Source organism: Sturnira hondurensis, unplaced genomic scaffold, assembly GCF_014824575.4.
Source record: "Sturnira hondurensis isolate 20B ecotype Veracruz unplaced genomic scaffold, ASM1482457v3 Scaffold0020119, whole genome shotgun sequence".
NCBI lineage: Eukaryota > Metazoa > Chordata > Mammalia > Chiroptera > Phyllostomidae > Sturnira > Sturnira hondurensis.
This window is the reverse complement of record NW_028092750.1, coordinates 4807753-4823181: the sequence shown is the minus strand read 5'-3', so window position 1 is coordinate 4823181 and position 15429 is coordinate 4807753. Positions and strand designations below refer to the sequence as shown.

The window sequence follows — 15429 nt, the reverse complement described above, 5'->3', positions numbered from 1 at the left end:
GTCACCTCTGAAAAATGGGTCCATAATTCTGCTAGGTGGGTGGTCCAGAGGCTGAAGTGGAAGTGGCAGTTCTTGGATAGAATTGTGTCCAGGATATATGCCACCCTTCCTCCCCCTTCAACGTTTGACTCCCTCCTTGGAGGACTTCTAGTTTCTGAAGGAAAATCTTGGTATTTCCCCCCAGTTTCTGCTCCTCCCACAGTCATTGCCCGGATTTGGAAAAAGGCTCCTCCATCCACCCAGGTGCTCAGGCCAGAGACCTGGAGGCGTGCGTGACAACTCTCTCCTTTGTGCATCCCCCACGTCCCATCCATCAGCAAATCCTGTTGGCTGTGATTCCAAAATACATCCCCATCCTGAAATTCTGACCCCCTTCTCCCCACCCCATATGGGCTCAGGCCCCACCATCTCCCTCTGGGGTGCTACCCAGCCTCCTCCTATAATTCCCATAACCTTCCTGCCCCCATCTGCATAGTAGGCAAAGGAAGCTTTTAAAAGAAGTGAAGCAAGTCTCCTCTACCCTGCCACACTCTTCCCCTCTTCCTCTTCCTCTCTCTCTCCCTCACTCGCTCCAGCCAGTACAGCCCCGTTCCCCCAAACACATCAGGCAGGGATTTTGTACTTCTGCTGTTCCTTTTGCAGGGATGCGATTCCCCCAAATCTCCCCCCAGTTAGTGCTTTCTCTTCCATCAGGTCACAGGTCAAATGTCACCTTTTAAAAGGACCTCCCACTCTTTCCAAGCACTCTTTATCCCTTTCCCCCTTTTAAATGGAACACAGTTCTTCAAATGCTGGCTTTCTCTGGTGACTTATTCCCTTTAGACTGTGAGCACCCTAAGAGCCATTAGGACCCCATGTTGGGCCCAGCGCAGAAGAGCTCAGTGAACATTTGCAAAATGAAAGAACATAGAATTCTCAGTACCTCCAAGCAGCAAGAAAACTCAATCCCAGTGAATCATGCTGTCTGGGGTCCCAGCCAGGCCTATGCCCCTAACGTGCTGTGTGATCCAAGCCAGTATTAGCCTCACCTCCCCACCCCCCACCCCCGGCCCAACCTTATCTATAGAAGGGTGTGGATCCTTTGAATTTCCAATCTTGTCCAGCCCTGTCCTGGAGTGTGCCCTCTGCTCTCTGCGTGACCGTGACCCCTATACCTTTGACTTTAAGGAAAGATTTGACCTCTGGGTGCACCCTTCTTACCCTTGGTGCCCCTGTGGCTTAACCCCTTCTTCCCCAGTTTCACCACCTCTTTGCACAGGAAGAGGAACCAGCATTGATGGAACTTCCAGCAAATATTGACCCAAGTCCTTGAAGGTGGCTGGGAATGCACTGAGGGGGCAGATGGAGGGAGGGCCCCACATGGGCTGGGGAGGCCCTGCTCCTTAGTCTTTCAACCTCTGCACCTAAAGATTAGGTTGAGGGAGACCCTCTAGCCCCAGCTCCCTGCGTCATTCCAAGGCACTGAGGCGCCACTGGGAGGAGGCCATGATTACACACATTTAGGGTTCCTTTGGACCCAGAGCCAATGGGAATGAGGGCACACAGCTGCCTCTCCCAAGAGACACCTCCCCACACCTTGTGTTTCTGGTCAGTGCTCTCAGGAAGACAGTGAGGTGGACAGGGGGGTTATGGCAGCAGAATCAGGTTCAGGACCTGTGGGGCTTTATCATTTTCACCTGGGAAGCTGAGCCAGCCCAGCTGGGATGCTTGGGTTGCAGGCACTGGGGGTGGGAGTCCCAGGGCTGCCCAGACCCAGGTCAGGGCCAGTGCTCTGAGCCATGGAGGCCTGGGTTCCTTTCTCCTCTAGTACCCTGGAGAACCTCAGATATCTGGGGAGTTGGCAGTTGAGGAAGCGAGACAATGTGCCCCCTTCCCCTCCCTGCCCATTGTCAGCAATCTCGGGCGCCAAGAGCCCGTGACTTCTCCCCAGCCTGTACCCGACTTGGGGGTGGGGGTCAGCAGGGTCGTGGTGAGGGCGGCAAGGGACAAAGGGCGCTTGTCCGATGCCCGCTCTGACCTCGACCGCTGCTTCCCGGACGCTGGGCCGCCGCTGATTCACACCCAGGCTGGCCGCAGCGCCCCCAGCCAGCCGCCCCCGCCGGGCCGCCCCGGGGGGTAGGAAGTGGGGGGGACGGGACGAGGGGCGGCGCCGAGTCAACTTTCCCTCTTAAGCCCCGAAGGAATGTCGGCGGATTTCCTGAAATCCGACCCTGGCCGCCCGCCGGCCCTCCCGCCCCTCACCTGGATCTGCTCCCTCGGGAACTGCAGGAGGGGCGAGGGGGCTCACCTGGGGGGCCGAGGTCAAGTCCTCCTTCCGCTCCCACCCCCAGGGACTTCGTGGAGCAGAAAGGGGGAGGGTTGCAATCAAACCTTTTCATTCCTCTCCGGAGACCTAGGCCAGTGGTCCAACCCCTCCTGCCTCAGTTTCCCGCCCCACCCCCGGAGAAGGACTCGGGGTGTCCTTACTACCTATTACACTCTAAGCGATGCCTCTTATGTTCGACGTGCCTCACTTGGACCGCCACTCTTGGCCACCCTAAGCCTCAGTTTCCTCATCTGTAAACTAAGAAATGTTATCATTTCTTCCTTACAGGGTTGTTAGAAGAAAAACGCCTGGGAAGTGTTTTGAGATGAATGGAGGACGGTCACTGTGGGAGGCTTAAGCGTACAGGGCTCTGGAACTGGCTCGAATACTAACTGCCGAGGGGTCCTGGGGCCTAGGTTTCCCACCAGTGAAATCGGGTGTGTTTCTCGAGGCCAGAGGCTGACGCGCAGTGAGACAAGGGGTTTCCCCACATTCGCGCAAATCGGGGCTTCGAAGCCCCTCGCCGCAGGGTCTCCGCGGCCTGGCTCGGGAGGGGAAGGGGAGGGGCGCGCCAGGATCCAGATGTTCGGGGTTCACCAGGCACAGCCGCGCCTGATTAAGCCACGTGGGGCCGGCGGAGGCCGCGGAGATGAAAGCGCGGCGGCCGACCCGGGAGAAAGCGTGCGCCATTCCAACCCCCATCTACCCGGTTCCTTCCTCCTGGGCCGGAACCTGAGGCGGCCTCTGACCCGTAGACTCGGCGTGGCTGCCACACCGTCTGCGGGGGCGGGGCGTAGAAGACGCGCAGGCAGACGCTCGGCCTTGGCAGGCACCTGTGAGGACACGCCGGCGAGAAGCGGTCGTCTTTGCAGAAGACCTAGGTTTAGAGGGGCGTCCCCACTCCCATGCATGAGAAGAGTTAGCTAGGCTGACCTTATAACGCTAGATTCATGGAGCTACAATGCGTCACTTGGAGTGGGTCTTTTATGGAAACCAGAAGCGTCCGATTGTCCCAAGATTTCCCAAGAGAATTAGAAATTTTAGCAGCACCTCCGCATCCCTATCTGCAGCTCTGTGCCCCATCCTACTTGGCTGGAGGCCGAATGACCCCCAGTATGGGGGAGCAGGGGTCAGATCCAACAGATGCGGATCAGGTCTGGGCCACAAGAAGGGGAGGCTAGGGGAGCCCTGAAGGAGCTGAGAAGGCTTCCTTCCTTAAGGAGGCAAACTTCGCACAAGTTATCACCTCCCTGACTTGGGTATCAAAGGAGATAATGCCAAGGACCCTCCCAAGGCCTTGGCTGATCTAGCCCTGGGACCCTCACTACCCTACACCTCTACTCTCTAACTGGGCTCCAGCCCCACCTCCCTCCTCTCTTAACAAGCTTCTCCCTGCTTCGGGGTTCTCGCAGTTCCTTCTGCCTCGGTTGCCTGGCTTGGTCCTCCATGATACCCTGGCGAATAAACCCCTCTATCCCATAACCCGATTTGTTTGCTTTTGCTCCCAGCTCCGACTGAGAGCCTCTCCTCAGTGATTACGAGGGAGGTGTCAAGGAACCCCCGAGACAGACCAGACGACAGGGGCTGGAGTACACCTGCCCGCACCCCTGAGGTGCAGCAGAGCCGCTGCCCCGCCCGTTCTCCGCATCCTCCGCCCTCCCTTCCCAGGCTGCCTCGCTCGGGTGACGTCAGCGACCCGGTCCCACCGCCGCCGCATCCTCGGCGCTTGCGGGAGCCGGCGTCCCGCGCCCCTCGCGCCTGGCCCAGCCATGGCTCTGGTGGCGCTGCTGCCTCTCCTGCTACTGTTGCTGCAGCCTCCATCCGCCACGCTCGCGCCTCCTGCCCGCGACCCCTTCGCCCCACAGCTCGGGGACACGCAGAGCTGCCAGCTGCGGTGCCGCGATCGCTACCCTATTCCGCAACCCTCGCAGGTGACGCGCTTGCAGCGCCAGCCCGAAGACCGGCGATCTCCTGATGGGGGAGGGGTTGGGGATTCAAGTCCCTCGGTTGGGAGCGGGAGATTGGTCCCTAGGAGGGGGAAGGGGTCGGAAATGGGGGGTATCTCTCTTATGAGGTTGGGTTCCTTTGGTGGGGGAAGGGTTGGGGTCCCTTGAAAGGGGGCAAGCGCAGGCACCCGGGTTCCCCAATGTGATGCGGCTGTTTCTGCCTTGGGGAAAGGACTGGGAAGGCCCTGCGATGGGGGAGGGTACTGGGATTCGGATCCCTCGGATGAATGCGGGGTTGCGGGTCAGGGGGGTGTCCTTCCAAGAGGGGTTGGGGTAAGGTTGAAGACTGAGGATCCTAATGCCACCTGGTGGACTCTCAGTTACACTCTGCTGCGCAAGGACCCTGGCATGCCCAACCCTCACCTTCTTCAGGCCAGACACTCCCCTTCTTCTTGCCCACCCGAGCAGCTTTCATACACTCATATTCCTGCCTACGCCTATCAGAGTTACCAGCCCCCCCCACTTGTACCTTTATGTCCCCACCAAGCTCCTTCCCAATTTTCCCAGACCTCTAGGGTGATGAAACCTCCTCTGAGCCCCCTCCCCCTTTCTCAGGTCCTGAGAATCCCCCTCAATCTCCCCCCTTTTCCCTGGAGCCTGTTGGGGGCCAGTTTTCCTCCATCTTCCCCAGTTTTCTAACCTTTGCTGAAACCAGCATTCTCCATTGCCCATCTTCCCTCCCCCTCCCCCTCTGTTCTCTTCAGAGCTCAGAGCCTGAATATAAGAGAATACTTATATTCTTAGCATCATCCTAATGTCCCTAGATTTCAGGAAGGGGAACCAAATCTTCTACCTCTTCCCCTGAGTGCTTCAAGTGCCCAGCTCCTCCTCCCTCCCTCTGGCCTGAGCCATGTCTGTACCCTACTCCTAGGAGGAGCTGGAGCAGAAAGACACCTCCAAGTCCCAGAATGAATATGACAGGGCTGTCTTCACCAGTGCTTGTGAGCGAGGCTGCCGCCTCTTCTCCATCTGCCGGTTCGTGGCCAGGAGCTCTAAACCCAATGCCACACAAGCTGAGTGTGAAGCAGGTGAGGGCTGGCTGGGTGGGCCAGGGTGGGGACAGGTGGCCTGGGAAGCCTACCCCCATCACCCTCTTCTGCCCCTGCAGCCTGTATGGAGGCCTATGTGAAGGAGGTGGAGCAGCAGGCCTGCAGGGAGGGCTGCTGGAGCCAGAACCCTGAGCTGGAGCCTGAACCAGAGTCCAAGCAGAAGGTGGGCACCCTCCCACCTGCCTCTCTGGGCTTATACCCCCACCCCTGCAAATCCACATATGTCCAGAGTCTCCCAGGCTCTCTGATCCATTCTGTGCCTACTAGGTATCCTCAGTCAAGCATGTCACATCTCAATCCTCAAGCCTCAATCCTCAGTTGTCATTCTGGGACATAGAAAGTACCCTCTCACCACCCCCACCCCCCTGCCCACCACCTTGCAGGAATTAAATAACAGAAAACAGCCACCATTTATCAAGTATTTTTCCCAGTCCAGGCCTGACTAGGCTGTCCCAAATTCCTCATGCTGCCCAGAGGCACTAGGGACAGTGTCACACCCAAGAAGACCAAGTTCACACAAAACTGTGCAGATTGTGGCATCTAAAGCCAGTGCCACCCGGGCTTATAACCATCCCTCAGCTAGCTCATCTTCAGTGCCACCGGAGCTCACTTTATTGGGTATCTACTGCATGCCACGTGCTGGCTAAGCACTTTTCTCATGGTGAACAGGTGGCCAGGCATCTGGAGAGCTCTGAACTGAGGTTCAGGGGGCATCAACCTTCCAAGCACACGGGCGCACACACACACTGTCCCCCCTCCCCCACTGTCCTGGGAAGAAATAATAACTGCTCACTCATAGTCATGAGTGAATCTAGGCAATGTGGCATCAGAGGAGACTGAGGCACAGGAAATAATTAATCTTAACCAGAGACCCATGGACTGGGGTTCCACACAAAGCCCTTTCCTGCCTCTCTTCATTTTCCTCCACCTGCTCTAGCTTTTCACTGTTCATAAAAGCACAGAGCACTATTATTCCTTCTTATTCTGATACCATCAAAAGAAAAATAATGATGATGGTACAAGTTTGAATAATAGCAGCTATTATATATTGGGCACTGGTGCTGTCATTGTCTTGCTGAAATCTTGTAGCCACCCCATTCTAGAGCTCAGAGAGGGCAATCCTTTTCCCCGAGGGCACCCAGCCAGCCAAATACAGTAGTGGTCTGTGTTTCTCCTATGAAGCCCTGTTCCCCCGAACCACTTGGTGAAGTCCAATCACAGTGGACTCACCCAGCTCTCTTCCCATTGGTCAATGCCCTGCCTCAATCACATTCCATGCCTTGGGCTTCCCCTTGGCAGAGAAAGGCTCTGGAAGCTCCAAGCAAGGCTGTTTCGTTCCTGGACTTGTTTTCCACCCTCTGCAATGACCTTGTCAACTCGGCCCAGGGCTTCGTCTCCTCCACCTGGACATATTACCTGCAGACTGACAATGGGAAGGTGGTGGTGTTCCAGGTGAGGAGTCTGGCAGGGATCACACCAGAGTGGTTGGTGGGTGGTCAGGGTAAGAAGGCAGGATACAATCATTCTTGGCTCATGAAATGCAAAACATATAGGTGATCAATCAATCAAGCATTAGGCATAGCTGGATCCAAGGGTTCAGTGTCTCATTTTACCGCTTGATTCTGCTTTCCTCTGTGGTAGCTTTATTTCCAGGCAAGCATTTTATTCCTCATAGCAGGGTGGATGCCTAAGGCTCTAAATTACTTCTCTGGAGTTTTAACTAAGCAGGAATTTACAATGATTGGCCCTGACCTGGGTGGTCATGTGACCACCTCTCAGCCAGTCTCTATGGTTCTATTGGCTTGGCCTGGATCATGTTCTTCAGGAGCTGGAGGCTGGGGTCAAGACACACTGAGGGGCCCACAGTAGCAGGGAACAACATCCCTGACATCATAGCCCATGGAAGACTGTACTTCCTGCACCCCGTGGAACTAAGTGCCAGCTGAGCATGGGGCAATGGAACTAATAGAGACAGAGAGAGGTGGTTCCCAGAACCAAGATGGTGCCTTTCTAAAAGCCTTCTCTGTGCTGTCTTATTCTTGGTCCAGACCCAGCCCGTGGTAGAGCGCCTAGGGCATGAGGGGGCCCATCTTCAGAGAGTGGAGGTGTCCTGGCGGGGATCCCATACTGAGGCCTTGGAGGTGCATGTAGGTAAGATCTGAGCCTAGACCAGTGTCCCTTTCAGGGGTGGCTCCACTGCCATAAGGAGTCCTCCTGGCAAATGAAACCTGCTAGGGCTGAGATTTCTGTTTCAGTTCCTGGAGTTCTGTAGTCTGTCTCCCACGGTTCCATAGCCCATCTCCCACGGTTCCTTGGTGCATTTTCCAGGTTTCTGTGGCCTATCTCCCAGGGTTCCCTGGTCTGTTTCCTAGGGCTTCATGGTCCGTCTCCCAGGATTCTGATCTATTCCAGGACTCCATGGCCCATTACGCCAGGTCCTGGCCTCCTTTCTCTTCTCTATGGCTGCTGCAGCCTCAAGGGGAAGGACTGGGGCCACTGAGGAACAACCTGTCTCTCTGACCCTTTAGGCTCCTTGGACAAGGTGAGGAAGGCCAAGATCCGAGTCAAGACCAGTAGCAAGGCCAAGGTGGAGTCTGATGAGCTGCAGGACAATGACTTCCTCAGTTGCATGTCCCGGTGGGTGGCAGGATCCTGGGAGTGGTGTTGCGGTCAGAGGGGAGGGTTCCCAGACCCTACTAGGGTCACTGAGAGTATATGCCATGTTGGGCAGGCGCTCTGGGCTTCCTCGCTGGATTCTGGCCTGCTGCCTCTTCCTCTCTGTGCTGGTGATGCTGTGGCTCAGCTGTTCCACTTTGGTGACTGCTCCTGGCCAGCACCTCAAGTACCAGGTGGGTGGGGCCAGTGGGTGATTCTGGAGGAGGGGTTGGGGAGAGTGGCACCCTAGTTCTGGATGGGTCTATTCCCTCTCTCCATGGAGGCAGGGCCCCCTGACTTGGTGTTTGACTTTGGGTAAGTTTCTTCACTCCCTTGTGAAATGGGGGGAAGAATGCCCCCACCTTTAGTCAGGGTGACCTGAGATCAGGGGTGGGAAGGACTCTTACAGGGTAGGGGCTCAGTAGCCTGCCCTCCCTCCTCCTCCCTTGCAGCCCCAGACCCTGGAGCAACACAAGGGCTTCATGGTAGAGCCAGACTGGCCCCTGTACCCTACCCCATCGAATGACTTTGGGGATAGTCCCCCACCCTACAAACTGAAGCTGGACCTGACCAAGCTGTAGGCTTTCTTTGGCCTGAGCACTGCCAGGGACAGGAGCTCCTCCATCCTCACTGCCCTGCACCCAGGGGTCCAGGCAAGGGTGGGACCATCCTTGGACTCCTGTACCCCCAAATCCTCTCTCTCTGGTCCCATTCCTCACCCCTCTGGGTCCTGGGGTCACCATGCTCCATTGGGGGGAGGGATCTGGCCTTTGTTCCTACCGGGGCCTCTTTTCCCTGGAGTATGCTACTTTTTGCCTTCTATTGTGTAGCTTCATGAGTATTTAAACCCAAGTTCTGTGCCGCCTTCTTCCTTCCCTGTCTCTCTTCAGGATGGAGGACATTTCTGAGGCCTCTGGGGAACCAACCACCTTGTGCTAGGGCTCCCTACTTTCTCCCCACCTCACCTCCAGAGATCCAGCCCCAGTGGGAGGAGGCCCTCTGGGGAGGAGGCTGTGGGCAGCTCCATGCTGCGAGGGTGGGCGATTAAGGCTGGAATTGCAACATGGGGGTTGGGAGGAATAAACCATGTACATAAAAGGTGTCTTGGACCAAGCCTGCTTGTTTGTTTTTCCATCGGCCCTTGGAGAAGTGGTCTGAGCATGGCCATGACCTTTGCTGACTAGGCCCTTCTGAGATGGGGGAAACCCTGGGAACTCCCTGTGGCTCATGTGCCCCTAGAGGTTAATTTAATTGGGTCCTCAGCCTTCCAGCTAGAGTCAGTTGTGGCGGTGGGAGGGAGCGGTGACAGGACCAGCAAGATATGGGAAGAAGGAAGAATGAGAGAAGACATGTTTCTCTCCATATGTCACTCCCTATATTCCCCAACCAAAGACCATAGCTCTACCAAGTGAGCCTTCAGCCTGGGCATGGACAGTTCTCCCTGTTGCTTGTTCTGCACACTGCACTACCCATATCACTTACCCAACCTTGTGCACACCTTTGCAAAGGGCCCCTTCATTACGACGCTCCTGAATCATCCATTCTCAGTGGTTCCTGCTGCTGCCAGGACCCTGCCTGATGACATGAGCTTCAGGATTCAACATGAAGGCAATTTAGGCCCCCAGGTGTTATTCTGAGCCTGGCTTGTAGTTTCAGGGCCTCCTTTAGGAACATTGCCAGGAAATGAGACCTGGACAGAGATGAGAAGTGGAGACAGGCCAGCCCTGCCCAGTAGAACTTTCTGCGATGACAGAAACATTCTGTCTGCACCATCCCTAGACACATGGTGTTATGGAGCCCTTGCAGTCTGGCTGAAGAAGTATATTTTTTCTTCAGTTTGAGTTGGTGGTGTACATTTAAGATTTTTCCTGGTTTTTTTTGCATTGGTAAAATATATATCTCACATAAAATTTGCCATTTAACCAGTGTATAAGTGTGCAAATTGGTAGAATTAGGCTCATCCACAATGTAGTGCAAACATCCCTACTATGAACTGAAATGGCTACTGGCACTGTTTAGCTCAGCTGGAAGGGCTCCTGGTGGTCCTTTACCCCGTATCCACATCCTGCCCCTGGCCTCCCTATCTCGATAGCTCCAGACACTTCATAGCCCCTTTGACTCTACCTAGCCTCACTCCCACCTTATCCCATCAGTAGAGCCAGTCATCTTGGCCTCTAGCCCACATGCTTCTCTGTCTCCATGGAAACCACCTGAAGTCCAAGCTACCACCTCTCTTCTGGGCTTCCTGCTCCCCCTCCAGTCACCCTCCAGTTCCATGCAGCAGCTGGGGAGCTGTCAGTATTATGCAAACCTAAGTCTCATATCACCCCCTTCCTGGGTTTTCTGCTGCCATGAGGAGCTCAAACACCCACATGTACCAACATAACCCCCCACAATATGGCCCCATTAACATTAACCACTTCTAGAGAGGCTCTGCCTCTCGATGGTTATGCTCCAGCCACATGTGTTCTCGAGTCTACCCAAGGCCTTTGCATTTACCTCTGTCAGGAATACCCTTGCAGCCCAGTTCTTTCCAAGTTCTTAACTAAAATACTCAGCAGAAGACATCCAAGCCATCCCAGACTGGGCTACTATCCTGTTATATTCACGTTTAGCTCCCTGTCAACCTCCCCGTGTTTACCACAGTAATTGCTAAATAATTAGTAATTACTTGTTTCAACATTGGTACAACCTAATTTTACAAGCTCTGTGAAGGCAGCTTCCATGGGTTTCATAGGTGGCAGGGCATGGAGCAGAGGATCAGTAATTATGTTTATTTGGGTTTCTCCTCATTTTCTTCTCAGACCTCAGAAGTAGCCTCACCCTGTTAAGTTCATCCCCTACATGGGGTCAGGCCATGCCCCTCCCCCGCTGAGTTCCATGACTTCCTGTTGCCGGCAAGCACCACCTAATTCCCTCTTTTGGGCTTTATTTTTTAATTTATTGATTTTTAGAGGGAGGAAGGTGGAGAGAGAGCACAACATTGATTTGTTGTTCTACGTATTTATGCTTTCGTTGGTTGATTCTTTTTTCAAATAAATTTTTATTTATTTTTAAAGAGAGGTAGGGAGGGAGGGAGATAGAGAGGGAGATAGTGAAACATCAATCGGTTACCTCTTGCACACCCCTAACTGGAGACCTGGCCTGTAACCTAGGATGTGCCCTGACCAGGAATTGAACTGGCAACCTTTCAGTTTGCAACCTTTTCAGTGCTCAATCCATGAGCTACATCAGTCAGGACGAATAGGTTATATGTGCTCTGACCAAGGATCGAACCCACAACCTTGTTATATTGGGATGACACTGTAACCAACTGAATTACCTGGCCAGGGAATCTTATGGACTCAATACTCACCAACCTGGCAGCCACCTCTCCCGTTCTATCCCTCTCACCTTTTGGTCTACCAACATGGGCTCTATTCTTATTGCTTCCTGTAGTAACATCAGTGCTCCAGCCTCTGGGCCTTTGCTTTAGCAGCTGCTCTTTCTGCTAGGAATACTGTTATGGACTTGGTACCTGTCACCCTCTTCTTCCTTTCTTCTTCCTTTCTTTTTTTTAAAGATTTTTTATTTATTTATTTTTAGAGGGGAAAGGAAAGAGAGAGAGAGAAATATTAATGTATGGTTGCCTCTGGTGTGTCCCTTGCCGGGAACTGGCCTGCAACCCAGGCATGTGCCCTGACTGGGAATCGAACCGCAATCGTGTGGTTCGCAGGCTCACGCTCAATCCACTGAGCCACACCAGCCAGGGCCCTGTTTTTCCTTTCTAACAGCACTCTAGTTTGCTTTGGCCAAACCTATGTAACTAAGGTGAAGCTTAGCAGCATGATGCAAGCCTCCTCTGGTATTGTTGGGATTTCTTGGGACAGAGACATCCCTGTTAACTGGGATTGCTGAGCTGGGGGGATACAAGTCTGGAGCTGCTAAAGGTCATATGTCACCAAGTGACAGACTTCCAGACAGATGGAGAGAGACTTTGTCTTCATCATATTGGAAGTCCTGGATCAAGCTGTGCCTGAAGCCCACATTCTCCTTGGTTTTTGATTATCTCTGTTTGCATTCAGTTTCTTGGAATTGAAAAGTTGCGACTGATCCCTGTCTCTTTGCCCTCCCTCCTCTCTCTCAAAACTCTATTTTGTTTGTTTGCTGCTGTGTGTCTAGTGCATTATTTCTTTCTTTCTTTTTTTTTTTTTAAAGCATGCCTCCAACCAGTACCTGGCCCGCAACCTATGCATATGCCCTGACTGGAAATCAAACCAGTGATCTTTTGGTTTGCGAGATAATGCCCAACCCATTAAGCCATACCAGTCAGGGCTAGTGCATTACTTCTTAAAGCCCAGTGCTGGGCCAGTGAATGCCTCATAGGTGTGGAATGAATAATGCTAGGTGGTGAGGATAGAAACTGTGAGTGCTGTGAGTGTGTGGAGAGGGAAAAAGAGTCCCTTCCAAGAGGGTGAGGAGTGATGGCCTCCTGAGAGAGGTGACAGCTGAATGGGTTTTGAGGAGTGGATAGAATATTGGGAGAAGGGAGGGAGTCCCAGGTGCATGCGCTCGCGCGCGTGTGTGTGTGCGCGCGTGCCAAGAAAAGTAATCCTTGCTCATATCACCTGCCCCTTTGAGGGCTTCACTGGGGGAGGGGCCCTAGTGCCACACAAAGGCCTTTGGGTCCTTTCTAGAGTCACAGGAGAGAGAGCACTTTGCCTTCTTCTGGGGCTCCTTTCACAGGTGGGGGCCAGCAGGAGTGACCTTGTGGAGGAGCCCTGACTCACCACAGCTCTCTAAGTCTCAGTTTCCTTCTCTGCTCTCTCAGCTCTGTGAGGCGTCTGGAAAGCTAACCCCTCTCCGTCCTCCCTCTGCCTTCCTCCTGCACCCAAAGCAGACCTGGTAGATAGTGGGTGGTGGCTGGCATCATGGCAGTAGGCAGGAGTGGCCATGTGTCCTCACAGCTCAGGGTTGCCACGGCAACTGGCTATCATTTTCCTGGCAACAGGCCTGAGTTCTGGGCTGTGGGAGGCAATCTGCTGAAGAAGGGAGGCAGGCAAGTGAGGTGTCCCCGTGATACTCCTTCAGTGCTAAGAGGGAAGGATGGGGACTCATGTCTTTCCCTTCTCTGTGTGTGTTGGGGGAGGTGTAGGCTAGGCTCCAGCTAGCGGCTGCCCAGGTCCCTGCTCAAAGCCAAGCAGGAGCCCAATGGGGAAGCTGAGGCCTCCATGGGTCTGTGTTATGTGACTCTGACCACCACCCTCTTCACAGTCAGTCCTACCAGGCTCTCTGTGGCTCCTGGCATTTTCTCTCCTCAAAGTTCCCACACAGGCTATTCCCTCTGCCTGGAAGACTCTGCTTTCTTCCTGGTCATCTCTTCAGCCTGAATGTCCCTCCCTGTTCTCCTGACAGCCTGGTCCCTCTAAGTCACTATGCCCCAACTCAAGCTTCTATCATGTTGACAATTATGTTATTACTTCTTTGCTTGTGTGATGATTGGTTTAATAAATGTTCCCCCTTCCAGATGTGACACGTGAGCAGTCTCGGTCGCAGCTGTGTCCCATGCTCCAGGAGGCAGCTTTCAATACATCTTTGTCTACACTCTCCCTCCTTGCTCCAAGCCTTGCCCATGTCGCCCCACCCAATGTGGTTTCTTATCTCTGTCTCTCAGACTCTTTCTGGAGCCTACACATTACTGCCTCCTGAAATGTTCTGGAACATTCTAGGCCCTTCCACAATCTTCTGGAATGTCCTGGAATATTCTAGAATATCCTGTCCCCTGCTTTTATTAAAGCTGGATGTCAGCTCCTCAAAGAGGCTGTCCCTAACTTATGGCTAAAGCAGCCCCCACCCCTCACTTGGTCACTCTCAGCCTCTTGCCTTCCTGGCAACTGTCACCATCAGGAAAGGCCTTGGTCATTGATAAGTTCATGTGTCTCAGGTTTGTCTTTCCCATTAGAATATACATTCCAGAGTATTCTGGACATGAGGGCAGGGATCTTGCCTGGCATGAGTACAGCCCAGCACCTGGCACATAGCAGGCACATAATGTGTGTGTTGGTCTAATGGAGAGGGATAGCAGGAGTGAGTCCAAGGTGTGGCGGGGAGCTCTAGGGTAGGATGGCTTTGACATTCTCCCATTGGGGCCCTAGGCAAGTTACTCTGAGCCTTTGGGTCTTTCTTTTAAACTGAGGTGTAATTTACAAACAGCAACATGCACTCATTTTTTACTGTACAGAATCATGAATGTTTACACTACTGTGACCTAAGTACAGAGTAACTCTAGTCCCTGGGGGCTCCCTCATGCTCCTTCCCAGTGGGTCACCCCCCAGAGGTAGCCCCAGGTCTTACCTCTGTCACCTTGGCTCCATATGACCTGTTTTATTTTTGTTAAAAAAACAAAACAAAAACAAATCAGCCCTTGTTGTGGTGGCTTAGTGGACTGTGCGCCAACCTTTGAACCCAAATGTTGCTGGTTCAATTCCTCAGCAGGGGACATGCCTGGGTTGTGGGGCTAGGTCCTCAGTTGGGGGTATGCAAAAGGTAACTGATCAATGTTTCTTTCACACATCAATGTTTTTCCCCCTCCCTTCCTCTCTCTCTAAAAATAAATAAAAGCTTTAAAAATATTAAAAAATACTTAAAAATTAGCCTTAATGAGGCAAAATTTACTTCAATGATGCAAGTATTTTTTAAGTGCTTGGTGAATTTTGACAGATGTAAACCCCCCTGTTGTTCCAGAATCAAGGAATAGAACATTTTCATCACTTCCAGCTCCTATGCTTCTTTGTGGTCAATGACTTCCCTCCCTACTGATCTACACTAGGTGGCCCCTGTTGCAACCTGTCAACATAGATTAGCATGGCCTGTCTGTGAACTTCCATAAATGGAATCGCACAGTGTATCCTCTTTATGCCTGCTTCTTTCACTAAATGACCCACCTGTGGGATGCACGTAGCACTGGTTTGTTTTTTCCTTGCTGCATAGTATTCCATTGTGTGAATATGTCATTTGTTTAGCCATCAACCTGTTGGAGAACCCTTAGATATTTCAAGTTTAGGGCTGTTATGACCACTTGTGTTCACTTTTTTGATGAAACCATGTCTTTTTTCTGTTGGTAAAGACCTGTAGTGGGTTAAATGGGGTCACTACCGTCCTTATTTTGTGTCTACTTGAACCTCAGAATGTGACCTTATTTAGAAATAGGATCTTTGCAGTCCCTGCTTTCACTCGTCTTGGGCACATACCTCAGAATGGAATGGCTGGATCATAGGGCAGGTCCATAAGGAACTTTTGGAGGAACTGGCATGCATCTTCTTTCCTTGCTTACCATCTGACCTCCCCCTGGAATGCCAATTCCCCTAAGGGCACAGACTATTTTCTTCCTGACTCAGAGCCCTGGGCAGCATCTGGCACATTAAGTAAATACACG

The 15429-nt window shown here is 52.9% G+C and overlaps 1 protein-coding gene across 1 annotated transcript; it reads left to right on the top strand.

Moving 5' to 3' along the window:
• Positions 1-3981: 3981 nt before the first annotated feature.
• Positions 3982-9129, top strand: TMEM59L (transmembrane protein 59 like). Its single transcript, XM_037028782.1, has 8 exons — positions 3982-4236; positions 5183-5339; positions 5420-5523; positions 6660-6812; positions 7409-7511; positions 7889-7997; positions 8092-8209; positions 8468-9129. Exons 1-8 carry the CDS (start codon positions 4075-4077, stop codon positions 8594-8596), a joined length of 1035 nt encoding a protein of 344 aa, XP_036884677.1. The 5' UTR covers positions 3982-4074; the 3' UTR covers positions 8597-9129.
• Positions 9130-15429: the final 6300 nt, after the last annotated feature.

Coding starts and splice junctions, on each gene's coding strand:
- TMEM59L (XM_037028782.1), top strand. CDS start 4,075: ATGGCTCTGGTGGCGCTGCTGCCTCTCCTGCTACTGTTGCTGCAGCCT. Junction 4,237..5,182: donor CTATTCCGCAACCCTCGCAG/GTGACGCGCTTG, acceptor CCCTACTCCTAG/GAGGAGCTGGAGCAGAAAGA. Junction 6,813..7,408: donor GGAAGGTGGTGGTGTTCCAG/GTGAGGAGTCTG, acceptor TTCTTGGTCCAG/ACCCAGCCCGTGGTAGAGCG.